A 20,753-nucleotide genomic window follows, 5' to 3' on the forward strand; every position below is an offset into this window, starting at 1 on the left:
TCCTTCCTGCCTTCCTTCCATCCTTCCTGCCTTCCTTCCTTCCTGCCTTCCGTCCTTCCTTCCTGCCTTCCTTCTTTCATTCCTTCCTGCCTTCCTTCCTTCCTGCCTGCCTTCCTTCCTTCCTTCCTGCCTTCCTTCCATCCTTCCTGCCTTCCTTCCTTCCTGCCTTCCTTCCTTCATTCCTGCCTTCCTTCTTTCATTCCTTCCTTCCTTCCTTCCTGCCTGCCTGCCTTCCTGCCTTCCTTCCTTCCTGCCTTCCTTCCATCCTTCCTGCCTTCCTTCCTTCCTGCCTTCCTTCATTCTTGCCTTCTTTCATTCCTTCCTTCCTACCTTCCTGCCTGCCTTCCTTCCTTCCTGCCTTCCTGCTTGCCTGCATTCCTTCCTTCCTTCCTTCCTGCCTTCCTGTCTGCCTGCCTTCCTTCCTGCCTGCCTTCCTTCCTTCCTTCCTTCCTGCCTTCCTGCCCTTCCTGCCTGCCTTCCTGCCTTCCTGCCTTCCTTCCATCCTTCCTTCCTTCCTTCCTGCCTCCCTTCCTGCCTTCCTTCCTTCCTACCTGCCTTCCTTCCTTCCTTCCTTCCTTCCATCCTGCCTTCCTGCCTTCCTTCCATCCTGCCTTCCTGCCTTCTTTCCTTCCTGCCTGCCTTCCTTCCTTCCTTCCTTCCTGCCTTCTTTCCTTCCTTCCTTCCTGCCTGCCCACCTTCCTTCCTTCTTTCCTGCCTCCCTTCCTTCCTGCCTTCCTTCCTGCCTCCCTTCCTTCCTTCCTTCCTTCCTGCCTCCCTTCCTTCCTTCCTTCCTGCCTTCCTGCCTGCCTTCCTGCCTTCCTTCCTTCCTTCCTGCCTTCCTTCCTGCCTTCCTTCCATCCTTCCTGCCTTCCTTCCTTCCTGCCTTCCTGCCTGCCTTCCTGCCTTCCTTCCTTCCTTCCTGCCTTCCTTCCTTCCTTCCTTCCTGCCTTCCTTCTTTCATTCCTTCCTGCCTTCCTTCCTTCCTGCCTTCCTTCCATCCTTCCTGCCTTCCTTCCTTCCTGCCTTCCGTCCTTCCTTCCTGCCTTCCTTCTTTCATTCCTTCCTGCCTTCCTTCCTTCCTGCCTGCCTTCCTTCCTTCCTTCCTGCCTTCCTTCCATCCTTCCTGCCTTCCTTCCTTCCTGCCTTCCTTCCTTCATTCCTGCCTTCCTTCTTTCATTCCTTCCTTCCTTCCTTCCTGCCTGCCTGCCTTCCTGCCTTCCTTCCTTCCTGCCTTCCTTCCATCCTTCCTGCCTTCCTTCCTTCCTGCCTTCCTTCATTCTTGCCTTCTTTCATTCCTTCCTTCCTACCTTCCTGCCTTCCTGCCTGCCTTCCTTCCTTCCTGCCTTCCTGCTTGCCTGCATTCCTTCCTTCCTTCCTTCCTGCCTTCCTGTCTGCCTGCCTTCCTTCCTGCCTGCCTTCCTTCCTTCCTTCCTTCCTGCCTTCCTGCCCTTCCTGCCTGCCTTCCTGCCTTCCTGCCTTCCTTCCATCCTTCCTTCCTTCCTTCCTGCCTCCCTTCCTGCCTTCCTTCCTTCCTACCTGCCTTCCTTCCTTCCTTCCTTCCTTCCATCCTGCCTTCCTGCCTTCCTTCCATCCTGCCTTCCTGCCTTCTTTCCTTCCTGCCTGCCTTCCTTCCTTCCTTCCTTCCTGCCTTCTTTCCTTCCTTCCTTCCTGCCTGCCCGCCTTCCTTCCTTCTTTCCTGCCTCCCTTCCTTCCTGCCTTCCTTCCTGCCTCCCTTCCTTCCTTCCTTCCTTCCTGCCTCCCTTCCTTCCTTCCTTCCTGCCTTCCTGCCTGCCTTCCTGCCTTCCTTCCTGCCTTCCTGCCTGCCTTCCTGCCTGCCTTCCTGCCTTCCTTCCTGCCTTCCGTCCTGCCTTCCTTCCTGCCTTCCGTCCTGCCTTCCTGCCTTCCTTCCTGCCTTCCTTCCTTCCTGCCTTCCTTCCTTTTTGCCTTCCTTCCTTCCTGCCTTCCTTCCTGGCTTCCTGCCTTCCTTCCTGGCTTCCTTCCTTCCTGCCTTCCTTCCTGCCTGCCTTCCTGCCTTCCTTCCTTCCTGCCTGCCTGCCTTCATTTCTGTTTATTATTGTTCCATCTATTAACCTCCTACCCCTATGACGAAAGTGGTGTATTACTTTCCCTGCACTGACGGTCCACATCTTCATCACCTAGTAAACATCGACAAAAAAGAGCTTAGAACTCTTCCCAAAACCTCTCCCCAACACGCAGAGTATTTCCTCAATTCTGAGATATGTGAAGGTTTTTTTCCCTGAAATTAAAAGGCGTTTATCAGTCAATGCGTACATTATTTAAAAAACAACAACAACAACACATTAAAAAGGTGTTGTTGAATCATTGGTCCATCTTCTAATCAATACCATTTCAGAATAGCTGCAATTCACCCCCTCCTCTCCTCCCCCCACCAATTAGGCCCCTCCTATATGCAAATTTCATGTCCACCTTTTTCAATGAAATAAAATGTGGTGACCGATTCTTTGGTCATTGAATATTCTACAGAAACTTCATTTATACATGATTGTATATTATTAAATAATATCAGTGTGCCCCAGTTTATGTAACCAGTCACTTAAAGTCTTTATCTTTCTATTAATAGAAACTTCACAAAACCTAGAGTAGAAATTCAAGGTGAATATCGTCATTGGTATATATTCCTATCTTGGAGACCTGAGTTAATTTGATTATAGGGGATAGATATGGATCGATTGTTTAAAAAGTAATTCTTGATTCAGTAAAGAGGGCTTGGATAGCCGTTTCATGAAAAGAATTTGAGATGCAGTTAAATCATTTCTGATATTAAAGCAAATGAGATAGGTGAGCTCTTTTGTGGGTTTACTCACCCATCCTTAGGAATACAAACAAGCATAGAGCATGAGCCCCAAAAAGACAGAGAGATTTCATCGACACATTTCTCATTAGTCAACACACACCCAGAAGCTCTTGATGGTTATCTCTCATAAAACAGATGAATAATTACAGATAGCAATGCATGTAAACTTCTGTGTGATAGTTGCCTCACAGGATTATTTGGAAGGTGAAATGAAATATCACCAGCATGTGTAGATCCCCAGTAAATGTCAATGTCTTGTCAGTTTTAATTTCGTTTGACACTGAAACGCGTCCGGTGCTCAGCTATGCCCTGGCCAGGATCTAAAGTAACAATGACCAGGGACCCCATTTTTACACACCCTGCGTAAACTGGAGACTTGAGATTGAATCCAATCTGATTTATAAATTTGAAGTAGGAGCTGGGGAATTTTTTAAAATTCTTTTTTTGAATACAGTCATTTTTCTCTGATGCTATGATAGTTCTTGGGTGGATAGGGGGAAGAGAGGAGTCCTGATATTTCAGCATTAGGAAGTATGCTCTGAACGGTGTTTTATTGTAGAGTGAAAAGAAAAGAGAAATGCATATGACAGGATGATGTAGGGTGACATCCTTTTCTGTTCTCTCTGCCCCTGTAGGACCTCAGCAGCACAGACCTCATCCGGCCCCGCATCAGCCTCGTGTGCCAAATTGTCCGGGTTGGCCACATGGAGCTGAAGGAGGGCAAAAAGCACACATGTGGGCTCCGAAGACCCTTTGGAGTAGCAGGTACAGAAAGAACCCGAGATGGATGTAAGATGGTATGGCCACTGGGAAAACAGTATGGTGGGGCCTCAAAAAATTAGATTAGGATCCAGCAATCTCACTTCTGTATCCCCAAACGGATTAAAAGCAGGGTCTCAAAGAGATACTGTCACACTCATGTTTACCAGAGCGTTGTTCACAATAGCCAAAGCAGCCCAGCTGTCTGTTGACGGATGAATGGATAGGCAAAATGGTCTTTCCATCCAGTGGAATGTCATTCAGCCTTAAGCAGCCCGTGTCCCCTGCATTGGCAGGCGGATTCTCAACCACTGCGTCGCCAGGGAAGTCCAACGTGAATGTTTTTAATGCGACTTTGAGCGGTACATTTAAAAATGTTCAAAATGGCAAATTTCATGTTAGGTATATTTTTCCACAATAAAGAGAAAATTAAAAGAAATACAGAGAAGAGGGAGGAAGGAGAGAGGAGACTCAGAGACAGTGCAAGATGAATTTGGTTGTTAGCGCTAGTATCAGGCATACCGCGTTTACTGCCTGAAACTGCCAGGTAGCTTTTTGTGGGTTCTGTGTCCTCACCTAGATGCCCCTCCTTTGTTTCTCCCTCACTGCCCAGCACTGTGTCTTGTACACAGCAGGGCCCTCTCAGTAAAGCCTCCGTGTGACTGTTGTAATTTTCCCTGACTGCGGCTGCGTATTGATTTTAATTGAATAAAATTCTCCTGGGAAAGTGGTTTGTATGTCTAGGAAATTGGCTCTTCCAAGGCAACATTGCTTTCAAAGAGCGTCCTTGGCTTAAATCAAACTCCATAACCTTCCAGGAGGCCCTCCATTTTCCTCTGTAGTTTGTTAAATGGAGGAAATATATTTTTGGTATTGCACCAACACTTTGGTCCCTAAGTAGTTTTGAAAGCCATCAATTCTGCCCCTGGAACGAGGGCCCAGAAACCGCACGTCTTCAGGGTTGACCTGTGCGTTACGTGGCTGGTGAGGCAGCCTTTGTACCCCAGGAGGCTGTGTGCCTCGTGCATCCCTTGAACGGCCTTGCACTGCACCTGCTCTCAAGGTTGGCCAGGCTCTGTCTAGAGGGGACAGCACTACTTCCTGATAGTGAATTGAAATAAAAGCCCAGAAAAGGCAAGGAACCCTGGCCCAGGACTGCTTAGCCATCTGTAGGGCAGTCTATTCTTTTATAAAAGATTTCAGGAATATTCAAGGTTGTTGTCTTTCAAACTGGGCCATAGAGATTCAAACGTCAAGCTCAAGGCTTTTATTGGCTCTTCCATTTCAGGGTGTGTGTGTGTTCATTCAGGGCGTGGAGATGCATTTGCTTTGAGCCTTGACGCCAAGCCCCAGAAGTTAGGAGTAACTAGATGATGTCATTCACAAATGAACTGCCTATTTGGGGGTTCAAATACCAATTCTCCAGTGTGTGTGTGTGTGCGCGCGCGCGCGTGTGTGTGTGTGTGCGTGCGCACGCGCATGCAATGTTTTCAGGGGTCTATTAAGGGCTGATAGCAAGTTGATGTCATGCCCTGCTTTCTACAGCTTCCTTTCACTACCTTTATTCATTCCCAAGCCTTATGCACTATATGTTCGGGTTGATTTGAGAAAGCATTTCCTCCCTTGTCTTTAGTTTTTCTAATGATTATTGTCTCATATCTCAGTATTGCTTTTAATCGCCAAACGGATTACCTGCGGTGTGGATCGTTGGTGTGTGTTTTATGGCTAGATTGTGATTTATTAACCAGGGAATGGCTTCTTGCCATGGCCCCTGCCTAACCTCAGCAGCTGTAGAGTGAATGGCCCACTTATTAGTTCTCTAGGCAGCAGGCATAGTTAGGTAAAATGGTTTGGCCCTGTAATCACTGGGTTCATACCCTGGCTTTACCACTGAAACTTCTGACCTAGGGAAAATTACCTACCTTTCCTGTAGTCAGTCTCCTCATCTCTTAAAGTAGGGCTAATATTAATATTTGTATAAATAAGATAATCCATGCAGTAGGGTTACAACAGCGCTCCCTTAATAGCTCTTACCGGGCATCAAAGACCAAGTCACTATATGGTCTTCTAGTCTGTGCTGTTGGTGCCCTGGCTGCCCTTCATTTATGTGGAAACCAGGTGAGAAAATGTCAAATCAGAGGGACGGTGGCCCACTGTAAGTCTTGAGTTCCTCTCCCAGGTCTTTATTCTACGGACACTCCTGCCAAAAAAAAAAAAAGCGTGTTCTCTGGGTCTTGGAACGCAGGCTTACTAAAAAGGGTCAGTGTCACGTGACTCAAGAATTCACCAACTTGGTCTAGTAGAATGTTTTAAAGGAGGTCGTCTGCAGGGTTGATCCAAGAATACCCAAGCCCCTGCCTGAGCCCCTGATGAACTGATCTCCTGCTAGGCTGGGGACACCGGGAGTCATCATTGGCAAAGAAATAAAAGCAACGTCCCTGCTTGCTCTTGCTCTCTTTCTTCCTCCAGGGTTCTATGTTTGCTGATACTGTAATTTTCCATAGTTCCTCGCTGAGGCCTGAAGCAGTTGGTTTCTTTAATTAAGTTTTGTGTTTTTCCTAGTGATGGATATTACCGATATCATACACGGGAAGGTGGATGATGAAGAAAAGCAACATTTTATTCCCTTTCAGCAGTAAGTACTGTGGCATTATCCCAGGTGACTTGAGACCTGGATTAGGCCTTTGGATGGTGTGTTAGAACCAGGTGCTAGGAACCTTTTGCCCAGTTAGAAAAGGAAAAGCTCTTAAGCGGGAAGATTGTCAGAGCGGAGCTGACAGAAGACTATTCAAAGTCCTTCATGTGGCACTCCATTAAGAGGGTAACTGAACTTTCCTGATTCTACAGAAATGACCAAAGGAACGTAAGGGGCAAACCTACCAGATTATGGTGCCACTTAAATGCCAGAAATGCCAACGTTTATCTGTACTTTGTCCTATGGAACAGGTATCACAGAGGACGAGGAATCGAGTAGAATAGCACAGGGCTTCTCAGACTGTAACCTGCACCTGAATCACCTGGGATCTTGTTAGAATGCAAAACACGATCTGGTGGGTCTGGAGTCTGCATCTGACGAGCTTCTAGGTGATGCTGCTACTGCAGGTCTGGGGATCACACTTTGAGTAACAAAGGTTTAGGAGATGCGAGAGTGAAGGGTAGACTAATCCTTGTTTTCCTGCAAGCGGAGGGAAGCCAGCCTGGGAGTGCGTGGAAGGTTTCCCCGCAGAGCTGCACTCAGCTCCCCATACTGAGTCTCAGGAGCTGGAGCCCCGGGTGGGTCACTGGGGGACGTTGGAGAGCTACTCTCTATCCCCGTAACGCTGAAGGAGCGTACGTGTGAACATCATGACTGGCTCATACTCCAGCAAGCATGCGCCACTGACCTCGCACAGGTGGCTGGGACGTTACTGGATCTGACTCCTAACAGGGCAGTCGTGTCAGTGAGAAGAATTGATTGTCTCGGCCACCACAACAGATCAATATGACAAACCAAGAATTCCAGAAACCAGCCCAAGGATATTTGAGTTAATACATGATTTTATTAGTAATAAGTAATACGGTTATATATATATTTTAATTATTTTAAAATAATTTAAAATCAGTGGAGAAAGATAAACTCTGCAAAAGATAGTGTTTGAGAAAATTAGCTAACCATTTAAGAAACATAAGTTAGATCCTCATCTCCCACCTTATACCACTGTAAATTCCAGATGGTAACATATGTAAGTGTAAGAGCCAAAAATCTTAAAGTACTATAGGAAAACAAAAGTTTTATACGATGTGATGTGTGGGAGGCCTTTCTGAGTCAGACACCAAAGATTCGCCTAAAGAAGAAAAATTGATAGGTTTCGCCACACAGAAATTTTAGACAACTTATACATAGAAAAAATTTAATAAAATCTTTGCAATGTCTATGAAAAAGAATAAATATTTCTAAATTATAAGGAATTAATACAAGTTCATAAGGAAGTCAGAAGGAAACATACACATGCAAAGAAATGGCCTATAAATTCATTGAGAATCAATGAAAGGCAAATGAAACAATGAGGTTTAGTTTTGGGGTTGACGAAGTTTTAAAAATATATGATATCCAGCGTTCAGTGGGTATAAAGACTACTTATAAGAATATAAATTGTTACAATGCATTAAAAACCTTAAAATTTAGAAATTTCAAAGAATATACTCCATAATTAACAGTGATTATTTCTGTTGGTGTAACTCTAGGTGATTTTGCCCCCTTTTGGTTTAACTGCTTACTATTCTTTCTACAAGAAATAGGTATTATATGTAATTTAATTTAAAATCTAAAAATCCTTATCTTTCATTTTAAAGTCCAGCACTTTTGGATAAGTTTCTAAATATAATAGTATAAATAGTTTGTGCTAAGTAGTACTTCCCTTCTCATCCAGAAGCTGCTATTAATAATTTTTAAAATATGTGCTTATCTAGCATCCTACCACCTATACACTGACCCTCCAAGAATATGGTGAGGTAAATATTTTATGTAGCTTAGTGCTAGTGTGAATTATGACACAACTTTCAACTTCATGAATGCTGCTCCCAGTGTAAATACGTATATTTAAGTATATTAAATAAGTGTGATATATTAAATTAATACGTATACTATATTAAAATATATAATTTTATATTAATGCATTCAATTAAATGATTTCATATATTAAACCAACTATATTACAATATCTTATGTAAATATAATAAATATTAAATAAAATACATAGCATAAATGTGAATATATAAATACATAAAATGTAAATATACTTGTGATAAATATAAATAATTTTCATATCCATGAATGTTGTTTCTATTATATATACATATATTATAATTATGTCCTATGTATATATGTATAATATATGTATATTTTATATGTACATGTGTACTAGGAGCAGCATTCATGGATGTGGGAGTTATATGAAATACAATAATATATATAATATTATATATGTTTCAATATATATGAATTATCGGGGCAGCATTCATGGATATGAAATTTATTCTACTCCATACAAATAATATTATAAATGTATATAAAATAGGAACCACATTATGGATGTGAGTTATCTCAAATGTGTTTCTCTGTATCTGTCTCACTTTCTGAGGTGGGTTTCTTCTTTGGTTATGTGCCTCCCCGCTTACTTTCTGAACCAGCTCTTACCTAAGCAGCCGTGCTGAAACAGTGAGCTTTCAGACTGTCTCCACCATATAATAATACAAGCTTTGAGTCTCCAAGGAGCCCAGCCCTAATTTGATTACCACTCACTGTGTGGCCAACAGCCACTGTGCAGCTTTCACGATGCACATCACAGCCTCTGGCATTGAACTCCTAAGATTTATGGCAAATGCTCTCGTAACTTACCTCGAAAGCTTTGTATTATATTGGGAGAGTTTTATGCATGTATCCTGCTAGTCTAAGAGGGAGTCATTTGAAAACAACTCAGACTGTCGCAATCCCACTTTTCAGGAACATATTGCAGAATGCTTCCCCCCTATTGTCAGGGTACAGGTCTGAACCCTGCAGAGAAAGCTGGCCTGTGTGTCGTGGGCAAGAGAAGGAAACCACAGCAGAGAAGACTGGCTGCCGTTGTCCCGCGCCCGGTTGATATGTAGTTATTGATAGCGCTTGTGCTTTCCATAGAATGGGGGCTGTGTTTGGCTCTTTGATCCCCCTGTACGAGCCTCAGCCTGATGTGATCTTTAAAGTGGCTCTTGTTTGCTGGTGGCTGTGTCACTGCAACCCTAAACATAGTTCTTCATCACGTGGGGTTCTACGAACATCATCCCGAAGCCGCTGGGTACATACCGCTCTTGTACATTGAGTCTTGTCACTAGATGTGGGCCTTCCAGGCATGTGATCCTGGCCCATTTCCTTACAGATGAGGAAACTGAGGCCCAGAGAGGGGACTCTAGCAGAGCTCACTTGGCAAGTAGAGCCAGGACCTGGAGGCTGGGTCTTCCTGCCCCTTCCTCCGTCCATCTACCATTCCATTCCCGCAGCCTCTCCCACCTTTTAAAGTGCATCAAGCATCGCCCCTGGGTTTAGTTGTTAACATTTGACCGTCGGTTTTGTTTGTTCTTGGGGTTTATTTTTCCCCTCACTCCCCCAAGTCATTTCAAGATGAATTCAGTGTCTAAGATAGGCCCCCGGTGGGAAAATAAAGATGGAAAGTATCCTGTAGTTAGGTTCCTCTACTGTTTATATTTCCAACTGACGCGCATGGGACCCATGACTATCTGAGGCTGTGCTGCAGAGACTTACTCTTTTTTCCTTACCAATCATTTCTGACTTTCCCAGAATTGCCATGGAAACCTATATCCGGCAGAGGCAGCTAATCATGTCGCCCCTGATAACATCCCATGTGATTGGGGAGAATGAGCCACTCACTTCAGTCTTGAATAAAGTGATAGCAGCCAAGGAAGTGAATCACAAAGGACAAGGTACACAGCCCTATGTACTGAGCTGGGAGGGGACTCTAGCAGGGGTGGAGGGGTGGTGCTCAGAGCTGAGTCCTTGGACTCTGGCCCTTTCACTATCTTTCTCTGATATAAAACAGACCCTGCTGGGGACTGCCCACCTCAGTTTCCGTCTAAAGGCAGTTAAGACTTAAGAGAGTTGGATCACAGCTGTATTTTGTAAATTCTGTAGAACAGATTCTCATCCCATGAGTCTTTCCTCACTTTTGTCTGACCTGTAATCCCCGTGTTGTTTCCACAGGTCAAGGCACAAAGAAAATGCTTTTTTTAAAAATTTTTTTAAAATTAATTTTTATTGGAAATTAAAAACTAAAAAAATTAATTTGTATAGTTGCTTCACAACGTTGTGTTAGTTTCTGCTGTATAGCAAAGTGAATCAGTTATACGTATACATAGATCCCTTTTTTGGATTTCCTTCCCATTTAGGTCACCACAGAGCATTGAGTACAGCCCCTTGTGCTATACAGTAGGTTCTCATTAGTTAAGAAAAAGAGTTTTGAGGATAATTATGTTCCACTCTCTGAATATGTTTCTCCCAATACGTTTCCTAAAATTGAGAGGAAGGAGACCAAAGTAATGCAAATGAATATGTATTAATATAAACTAATGGGCTACCTAGCACAACATTTTTAGTTGTTTTTAGTACCTCCATATATCATTTTGTTGACTTAGTTTTAACCCAGAGGAGTTCTGCTTATTGAAACTGCATTTTTAACTCAAATAATAAGGGGAAATAGTTTAAAATCTGAAATTCAAATGATGATGATTTGGGGATAATTTTGAAGATTGAGTCAATTTTTTTTTTTTTTTTTTACCACCCGGTAATCGTCTTCTGAAGTGGAAGCAATTAGGAAACATTTTCAGGATATTTAATTTGCCATGTGTTCACAGTTATCCTGAGTAGTAAATACATGTGAGAAATCATAGAATCCGAAAATAAATAACTAAATGTATTTCTGTTGTTTTGGAACTCCTAACCTAAGGATATAATTTGTTAAAGTGGAAAACCCTTACACTAAATAGATTGCTGTGTATGTACAATTTTTTTTAACAAAACTGAAAAAAAGAAGACCATTCCTTCTCCTCCTTCTTAGCAATACACTTTTCAAATGTTTTCAGGCTCTTCATAAATATTTTTTGTGGCTGCGTAATATTCCATTGCTTGGATTTTTTTTTTTTTTTTTTTTTTTGAGCATGGAATTCCTAGGTAAGCACTTAAATGCTTTCTATTTTGCTACTGTTATAAATTTAAATAACTCTGCTGTGACTACCTTTATATATGAATCTTTTTCCATATTTAGGACTGCCTCCCCAAGAAAATTCCCGGAAGTAGGATTTCTGGGCCAAATGATAGGAATGAGCTTAAACCTGGAGATGTACATATTTCCAGAATACTTCCCATAAGTTTCTTCCTGTGGGCACTAATTACCATATGCCCACTTTGCAGACTGATGTTTAAAAATCTTTACCTGTTTGAAAGGTGAAAAGTAGACCTCCGTAGCATTTTAAAAAACTACGTGACAGTGAACTGTCTGGCCTTCATATGTATTGATATTTAGGAGTTTTCTAAAGTTTTCCTTCCTTTCTAAAGTTTTTGTGAACTCTTTGTGTAATGAAGATAACAATTTGTCTTACTTAGGACACATACTTTTCAATTTCTGGTTTGCCAAATATTTATAAACTTTTTGTACTTCTTTGTGAATTGTATATTCATGTTCTGTTTATTTGTGAGGATCTGAATGGTCTTCTTCTAATGAGTATGAATTTCTAATTTCTTATAAGTATTTCACCATGCCTTTTATAGGCATATGTAATATATGGTTTATGAAGTATACCTTTTACTTTTTATGTATATCAAAATTTCAGTTTGTATAGATAATTCTTTTGCTTTTGTGATTTCTTCATTTGTTTCTCTACTTAGAAAAATGGTTCATACCCAGAGATTTGATAGTGATACACTTATTTTTTCCTTTAATTTCCTGTCTTTTTATCTGTTCACTTTTCTGTTATATTAGGAATTTATTTTAGTGAAAATGTGTCGTGAGAGGTTAGATTGATTCTAAGTAGCTAGAAAATTATCCCAGCACGTTTATAGAATTGTTCCATTTTTCATGATTTGTTATGTCTCTTTTGCTGTATGTTTAATTGCTGTATATAATAGTACTTGATTTCATTGTTTCCATTGATTTATGTATCTTTTCTACTACTAATACCACTCATTACTATAACTTTACAGTATTTTGATATCTGAGAGGGGCTATCTTTATTTTTTTTTCCCCAAAGTAAACATCCATTCACATTTCTGTCAAATTCTCAAAGAAATCTTACTGTGATTTTTTTTTTTTTTTTTTTTTTGCGGTATGTGGGCCTCTCACTGTTACGGCCTCTTCCGTTGCGGAGCACAGGCTCCGGACGTGCAGGCTCAGCGGCCATGGCTCACGGGCCCAGCCGTTCCGCGGCACGTGGGATCCTCCCAGACTGGGACACGAACCCGTGTCCCCTGCATCGGCAGGCGGACCCTCAGCCACTGTGCCACCAGGGAAGCCCCCTTACTGTGATTTTGTTGGGAGTATCATTAAAATTCTAAGTTAACTAGGGGAGAATTTATATCTTTATAATAATGTGTTTTTGTATCAATACCACACATATATTTTTCTCAGCGTTTGTGTGTGTTTATTATATGGATCATAACAAAGAGCTAAAAGTGTATCTTTTCTTTCTTTAAAGGACTTTGGGTGTCCTTGAAGCTCCTGCCGGGGGACCTCACACAGGTTCAGAAAAACTTTTCACACTTGGTGGATAGATCCACAGCAATCGCCCGGAAAATGGGCTTTCCTGAAATAATCCTTCCAGGTAAACACTTTGCTTGATTCACCTGTGCTGCGTCCTCTGGGACTTTGCTCCATGCAGCCATCCCTTCTAATGGGACTCTTGAGGCAACATGGATCCATAAGATTTCGTTATTTGCATTCAGGGATATCGAGACGGTGGGAGATGGAGACGGTGGGAGATCGAGACGGGGTTGCAGTACCTTAGAAAACTACCCAGTGTGCAAGCCCAAGAGAATGCTTTTAAATGTACTCAGAAATTTCTCTTTGCTCTCTCTTTATGTTCTGCACAAGCCCCTCTGAAATACTTCCTAGACCATCCATTAAGTAGCGCTAAATAGCACAGGTTCTCTGTCCCGAGAATAATTTGCTTCATCTGCACGTACCTCTTCTCGTGAGCACCGTGAGCTCCTTGCTAGGAAATTCCAGTGATGTGCCCACTCAGCTCAGACTCAGCTGGACCTTCTGCTCCAGTGGCTTAAGCTCCAACTATGTTCTCGGCTCTCCCCATACTTGTGGTGACAAGAACGTAAACATTCTGCAGTTTCCTACTTTAGTTTCATCTTTTTTTGCCACTGCTTGTTGATAATCTGCATAGGTGTTCTTGTGAATTCACTGATTTAACCCATTTACTTTCTTTTTTTTTTAATAAGTTTATTTATTTTATTTACTTATTTTTGGCTGTGTTGGGTCTTCGTTGCTGCGCGAGGGCTTTCTCTAGTTGCTGCCGGCGGGGGCTACTCTTCGTTGCGGTGCGCGGGCTTCTCATTGCGGTGGCTACTCTTGCTGCAGAGCATGGGCTATAGAGTGCAGGCTCAGTAGTTGTGGCGCACAGGCTTAGTTGCTCCGCAGCATGTGGGCTGTTCCAGGACCAGGGATCGAACCCGTGTCCCTTGCATTGGCAGGTGGATTCCTAACCACTGTGCCACCGGGGAAGCCCCCATTTACTTTCTTGATTGTTATAGTGGTAAAAGGAAATCATCCCCTCGAGGAACCTTATATGTATTATATAAAATATATGTGTTATAACTATTAGAATATAAGTATGTTGTATATTTGATAGGAAGAAAGAATATATGAATAAACAATCTTTGGCATGTTAGAAAAATTCTCAAAAACCAAGCTGTTTATTGCATAAAAATTCAGGTTCTTTTAAACTAATACAAGATCTTGTTTCTCCTTTGGGAAATTAAGAGCAGTAATAATTTGATGCCTCACACATTTCTGTACATGGTGGGTATTAAAAGTATATTTGTGGAATGAATGAAAGGGTTCTAAAATTGAGATTAGCATTTTCTTCTTTTCTCATGAAAAGTAGTTTTTCATCTGCCTACTTCATCCCTTCCAGGGCCATTTCACCCTAATACATATTCATCAACATTCTAGGAAAATGTTTTGTCTTCTTGTTGTTTATAAAAATAAGTATTGATACTCTTCCTATAACTGAAGGCAGTTTTATTGCTACAGCAAGACCGAAATCTGAAAAATGAAAATAGAGAAGTTTATCTTTTGGACAAAGTGCATTTATCTTGGAAATCTGGCTTGGAAAGATTCTTTCTATTCAGTAGTATTGGTTCATAAACTTCCAGGGCTATTAACAGACTTTAAAAATCATCTCGAATAATGGTTCCCAAATATGCTAGTCTTTGGTGCAGCCAATCAGGATCACCTGGGAAATATGAAGATCCCGATTCCCAGATTTTTCCAGAGACTCTGATGCGGTTTGTATGACCGGGACTCTGCGGGGGATTCTGGTAATCGGCCAGGTTTGAGGAATATAAGATCTGGGCTCCCTCTCATCATCATTGAAACAGGCTGCAGATTCATCTTAAACTTCTCCCTCTCCTGCACTTTCTCCTATAGCTAAATTCTTGGAAGAGATTATATACTCTCTGTTTCCTCACCTGCCAGTCTCCCTCTATCCTGTCTGGAATGGCTGTCACTAGTCACCAAAGATTACAGTGTCACCAAGTCCGCTGGATATTTTTAGCGTAATGGTCGCCTCGGGCCAGTATGTGACCGAGTTGACCACTCCCTCCGTGAAATGTTCCCCCTCGCTGTCTGTGATCCCACACACTCCTCTTTTTCTCCATCCCCCTGAGGCCTCTCCCAGGAATCCTTTGCCACCTGAGCATCTTCGACCTCACCTTTAAATGTTGGAGCTCCTCGGTCTTTGGTCCTTATGCCCTGTCTTAGTTTGCTTGAGCTACCATAACAAAATACTCCGGGCCGTGTGGCTTAAATGGCGGAAGTTTGTTTTCTCACAGTTCCGGACGCCGGAAGTCCAAGATCAATGTATCTGTAGGGTTGTTTCTTCTGAATCCTCTCTCCTTGGTTTGCAGGTGGCCCCCTTCTCACTGTGACCTCACACCGTCACCCCTCAGTCTGCGTGTCTGTGTCCCAATCTTTCCTTATAAGGACACGAGTCATATTGGATTAGGACCCGCCGTATGACCTCATTTGACTTTATTCACCTCTTTAACATATGAATTTGGGGGGAGGGGCGCAATTCAATCTGTAACAGGACCCTTTCCTTCTCCCCTCTATTCCCTCCCTTGGTGGATCTCTTCCACTTACTTTGCTTCTGTGTGTTAGTTGCCTCCAAATCCAGATCTCTAGGCCCAAGACCCTTCCTTTAAACTCCACAACCATCCATCCAGCTGCTTCCTGCCTCAGGACTTGAGTGGGTCCTCTTCCCATTGGATCACTCTTCTCCTTGTTTATTTCTTACTCAAAATCCACCTTTGGAACTTGTCATCCTGGGCATCTAGACCTGACTCTTCTGTTGTGTTTTATCTAAGAGAACAGCCCCTCATCCATCCAGCTGCACAAACATGAAGCCTGAGGATCACCCTTGACACTCCTTTCCTTTACCTCTCACACAAAATTAATGGAGGAGACCTGCCAATTTTCCCTTTCAAAGGCCTCTCAATGCCACCCTCTTCTCTCCATCCTGTTACTGCTACCCAACTTGTAGCTACTGTCATCAATTCCCTGGACAAGTGCCAGAAGCTTCCTAACTGGTTCTCCTGTTTCTGCTCTTTCTGCCTCATTCTCCACACTATAGCATGAATGATCTTTTATAAATGCCTATCTGATTTCGTCCCACTCCCTCCTTGCTGAAAACATGACTTCTGTTTATATTTAGGATGAAGGTATAAATTCTTCACTTGGCCTGCAGGCCTCAGGGAGACTTGTCTTATGTCTGTCTCTAGCCTCATCTCACCACAGCTTTCCCCTCACTTGAAGACTTCCATCATATATCTACTACCTCCGGGCCTTTGTACATGCTATTCTCTCTCCCTCTTCCAATATCAGCTCAAAGGAGAGATTCCCACACCTTCCAAACAAGGTTGGGACTTAGTGTGATGCTTTCACCGAGCCTGGCCTTTCCCTTCTTTTGTAATGATGCATTTCATCAGGTGATTGTCTGAGAATGCTTCTCTTGCCCACCAGACTTACAGCTGCATGAGAGCAAGGCTGGTGCATGGCTTACCGTCGTTTCCCAAACACCTAGCACAGTGCTTGGTACAGAGTAGATGCTCAGTCCATTTTTTAAGTGAGTAAATCAATATTATTTCATTTTATTGTACCATAGTTTATTCAGCTGTTTCTGTGGTTGGAAATTGAGGATGATTCCAAGTTTTCACATTCACAAACAATATCACAGTGAATATCCCTATGGATAAATCATTGCTCATGTTTTCTTATTGCAATATAGTTAATGTACAATCTTAGGTAAGTTTCATGTGTACAACAGTGATTCACAATTTTTACAGGTTATATTCCATTTATAGTTAGTATAAAATATTGGCTATAGTCCCTGTGCTATACAATATATCCTTGTAGCTTATTTTATACATAGTTGTTTGTACCTCTTCCTCCCCTACCCCTATCTTGCCCCTCCCCTCTTGCCTCTGCCCACTGGTAACCACTAGCTTTTCTCTATATCTGTGAGGCTGTGTCTTTTTTCCTATATTCACTAGTTTGTTTTAATTTTTAGATTCCACATACAAGTGATATGCAGTATTTGTCTCTCTCTGTCTGGCTTATTTCACCAATACCCTCCAAGTCCATCCATGTTGGTGCAAATGGCAAAATTTTATTCTTTCTTCGGGCTGAGTAGTATTCCATTGTGTGTGTGTGTGTGTGTGTGTGTGTGTACACACCACATCTTCTTTATGCATTCATCTGCTGATAGATACTAAACTGTACTCCAGACACTGTGATATATAGAGAGAGGTAGAATGAGGTAAGCTACAGGGAACAATACACATAGAAACTTCTGCTGTATGAATAGTTTATTACCAAGTCAGAACATTTTATATTTTACTTATAATTTGCATCTTATTACATCCTGAAATTTAAAAATGACTCCACACGGCACCACTCACAGGCTGGGTTGTCACGTTGCAGGAGATGTTCGGAATGATATTTACGTCACGCTGATCCATGGGGAGTTTGACAAAGGGAAAAAGAAGACACCGAAGAACGTGGAGGTGACCATGTCTGTGTTTGATGAGGAGGGCAGGCTCTTGGAGGTACGTGGTGTCCCCAGCAGTCCCGCCGCCGTCACACGCTCCTTTACAACAACAGGACTTGGCGCGTGATGTAAATCGTTCTCCACTGTAGAGCACATTTGGTGTTTCACAAGGAAAGAACAGGAAGCCCGTTAAAGTTTGTGATTAGCAGTCACCAGTTGTCGTAGTAAATTCACGTAGGCTCTTGTTTTCATGATTTCTCCCGTGCTGAGAAAGACCTTAAGCCACCAGGGATTTCAGGTGTACACGCCCTCCCCCTGGGTGAGCTAAACCAGCGGAGAGGCGCCTGTTAGAGCTGTTACACCAGAAGGGCTCTTGGTTCGAGGTCAACTACCACGCTCTTTAGTTTTGGGAATCGGGAAACTGCAGCCCAGAAAGGAGAAGCTGTTTTCTCAGGGAAGCCCAGGACTTAGTGGTGGCACTGGGAACGGACACAGGTGTCCTGCCTTCCTCCAACAGAAGTGACTCTTCATTCTGACATCAAGGAGAAGGAGAGGCAGGGGGAGGCTTTCATTGTCCCAGCTGACATCTGGCTCCTCTTGTATGAGCCATACTTACCTGCTTCGGAATGCACCCCATTCACTGAGTCCCTCACGGCGGGGGGCACAGCCGAGTACACAACCCCTGCACTTCCCATATGATCATCTTCCAAGGAATCAGTTGACTTAAGTTGTCTTCTGCCTTGAGGGATAAGCAGAATGCTGTGGGCCACGCTACGGGAGTGATTTCTTTGTGCTGTTGAGAGAGTCCTTTTGCCCCAGGAGTTCAAGTACACATCTTCATGGCTCTGCTAACTAGCTTGGAAGGGCCCCCATGGAGGCCTGATGCTACTGAACTAAGTGGTTCATTTCTAGGAAGAGACACAACCCTAAGTTCTAGTGAACATGCCACACCTACACCAGGTCCTTAAAGCAGAGCATAGACAGGACCTCACACAGCAATGTGTCTGCACACATGCTGGAGCTCCCGGTCACCCTCTCGAGGCCTCTGTTCCCTGAGAGAGGAAAGAAGAAGGAAAGAAAGGACAGTGTATGGCTGGGATGGAAGAGAGAAGAAAAGTTCCAGCAAAGAGGAATGTTAAGCTTGTGCTGGGTGCCTTAGCTACTACACTTTGAGACACTTGGACCCTCAAAGTGCTAGAAACTCGTTCTTCTTTTTTAATTATTTTTTTTATTGAAGTGTAGTTGATTTACAATGTTGTGTTAGTTTCAGGCGTACAACAAAGTGGTTCCGTTATCCATCCATGCATCTATCTATCTATCTATCTATCTATATTATTTTTCAGATTCTTCTCCCATATATGTCATTAAAAGATATTGAGTAGAGTTCCCTGTGCTATACAGTAGGTCCTTGTTGTGTATCTATTTTATATATAGTAGTGTGTGTGTGTCAATGCCAACTTCCTACTCATCCCTCCCCGCTACCTCTCCCCTTTGGTAGCCATAAGTTTGTTTTCTATGTGAGTCTTTCTGTTTTGTAAATAGAAATGTTTTGTACATTTGTATCATTTTCTTTAAGATTCCACATACAAGTGATATCATATGATGTTTGTCTTTCTCTGTCTGACTTACTTCACTTGGTATGGCAATCTCTAGGTCCATCCATGTTGCTACAGATGGCATTATTTCATTCTTTTTTTATAGCTGAGTAGTATTCCATTGTGTATATACATACACCATATTTTCTTGGAAACTCATTCTCACTCTACTGTTCACCCCCAGATGTAATCAGCTTATGTATGCCAGTGTAAGGCATGTGCTGGCCATGTGGAATACCCTTAGTGTTCTAGATATTACTACCCCCTCCTAATTTTTTCTTTCCATCTGAAGAAAGCAATTCATCCTGGTGCTGGATACGAAGGCATTTCCGAGTACAAATCAGTGGTCTATTACCAAGTCAAGCAGCCCTGTTGGTATGAGACTGTCAAGGTGAGAATGTGTCATCAGTAACCCCTATCATATACGAAACCTCGTTTAGCTTCCTTTCTTCTTTTTACCCACAAATCGCTCCTCCTTTATCCTGAAGTTTTAGATAGGTTGCCTGTGGTGTGCAATCAGAAATGAATTGATCATCGTAGCTCTGCAGAAGCTCATTTCTCTTTTGTAAACTTCGGAAACCTTAAGTAACATTCTCGTTCGTAAACGTGTTGAAATTGGAAGAGAGAAACTTGATGTTGTAATGATGTAAGAGGCTGCCAAGATGGTCCAGAACCAACTGGAAATTTTCACACTGTGCAAGCAGTTTCCTAACATTTCTTTCCTTCTTGGCCTCTAATCAAGTTAGCTGGGCTTCTTTTCAATTTAAATATGTGTCTTACAAATTCCAAAGTGCTCTCGAGATCAGTCCGCTCGCGTGAGCCTCACAGTAGCTCTGCGACAAACGGTCCGAGTTGCAGCAGCCCATTTTCTGATGACGTAACTGACACTCAGAAGTGAAGTGACCAAGTTCCTCTAGCTGCTCGTGTCGGAGCCTAAACTGGATTCCACTTCTTCTGAGCCCCAGACTCCATCAACTCTTTCCTTTTTTGTTGTTCTGGTTTTTTACTGAAGTACAGTTGATTTACAATGTTGTGTTAATTTCTGCTGTATAGCAAAGCGATTCAGTTATACATATATATACATTCTTTTTTATATTCTTTTCCATTATGGTTGTTACTTCAGGATATTGAATATAGTTCCCTGTGCTGTACAGTAGGACCTTGTTCTTAATCCACATCGACTTTTTCTGATTGTCAAGGTTTTATGAGCTCTCCATAGAAAACTAAAAAAAAAAAAGTTGCACTAATATCTTAATTCAGAAGTAACAATTTTCCACAATTTTATATACTTCATAGGTTTCGGATCATGCCATTCAGACAAATTGTGCCTTTTCAAACTCTTGAGGCATTAAAAAGCCTTCAGAAGTGTATTTTTAGATACTTGCATAATATTCCATTATATAATCATGCCATAATTTATTTAACTATTTGCTACAAATTCTCTGCTCTGTACGTTGCTCCATGCCTCTGTTTCCCCATCTCTTCTGTATATGTAAGCAGCAAAAAAAAAAAAAAGCGCTTCCTTGTCCCCAGTATTTTATCTTTTCCTTCTGTTATAGGCCCTAACTATTAACATATCCATGTACACCTTGCAGTCAGTCTTGCACACAGACCTGAAAGTACTGATCTCTTCCCCCTGAAGTATCTCCTGATTCACACTTGAGAAAGCACTAGAAATTTGGAATATCTCCGTTTTCAGAATCTATGATGAACAGCCAAGATGATCTTCTCTTGAGATTCTTTGGGTTTTGAAAAAGAGC

At 42.4% G+C, this 20,753-nt stretch overlaps 1 protein-coding gene across 3 annotated transcripts in view; it reads left to right on the forward strand.

Annotated features, from left to right (window-relative positions):
• DOCK5 (dedicator of cytokinesis 5) overlaps positions 1-20,753 on the forward strand; it is a 212,028-nt gene that overhangs the window by 110,021 nt on the left and 81,254 nt on the right. For all 3 annotated transcript variants that reach the window (XM_067745180.1, XM_067745179.1, XM_067745181.1), the window contains 6 exons: positions 3,472-3,601; positions 6,158-6,230; positions 9,909-10,051; positions 12,815-12,940; positions 17,332-17,456; positions 19,286-19,384. In XM_067745180.1, coding sequence (XP_067601281.1) covers positions 3,472-3,601; positions 6,158-6,230; positions 9,909-10,051; positions 12,815-12,940; positions 17,332-17,456; positions 19,286-19,384 — 696 coding nt within the window. The remainder of the gene's footprint in view (positions 1-3,471; positions 3,602-6,157; positions 6,231-9,908; positions 10,052-12,814; positions 12,941-17,331; positions 17,457-19,285; positions 19,385-20,753) is intronic.

Source organism: Pseudorca crassidens, chromosome 7 (genome assembly GCF_039906515.1).
Source record: "Pseudorca crassidens isolate mPseCra1 chromosome 7, mPseCra1.hap1, whole genome shotgun sequence".
NCBI classification, from domain to species: domain Eukaryota; kingdom Metazoa; phylum Chordata; class Mammalia; order Artiodactyla; family Delphinidae; genus Pseudorca; species Pseudorca crassidens.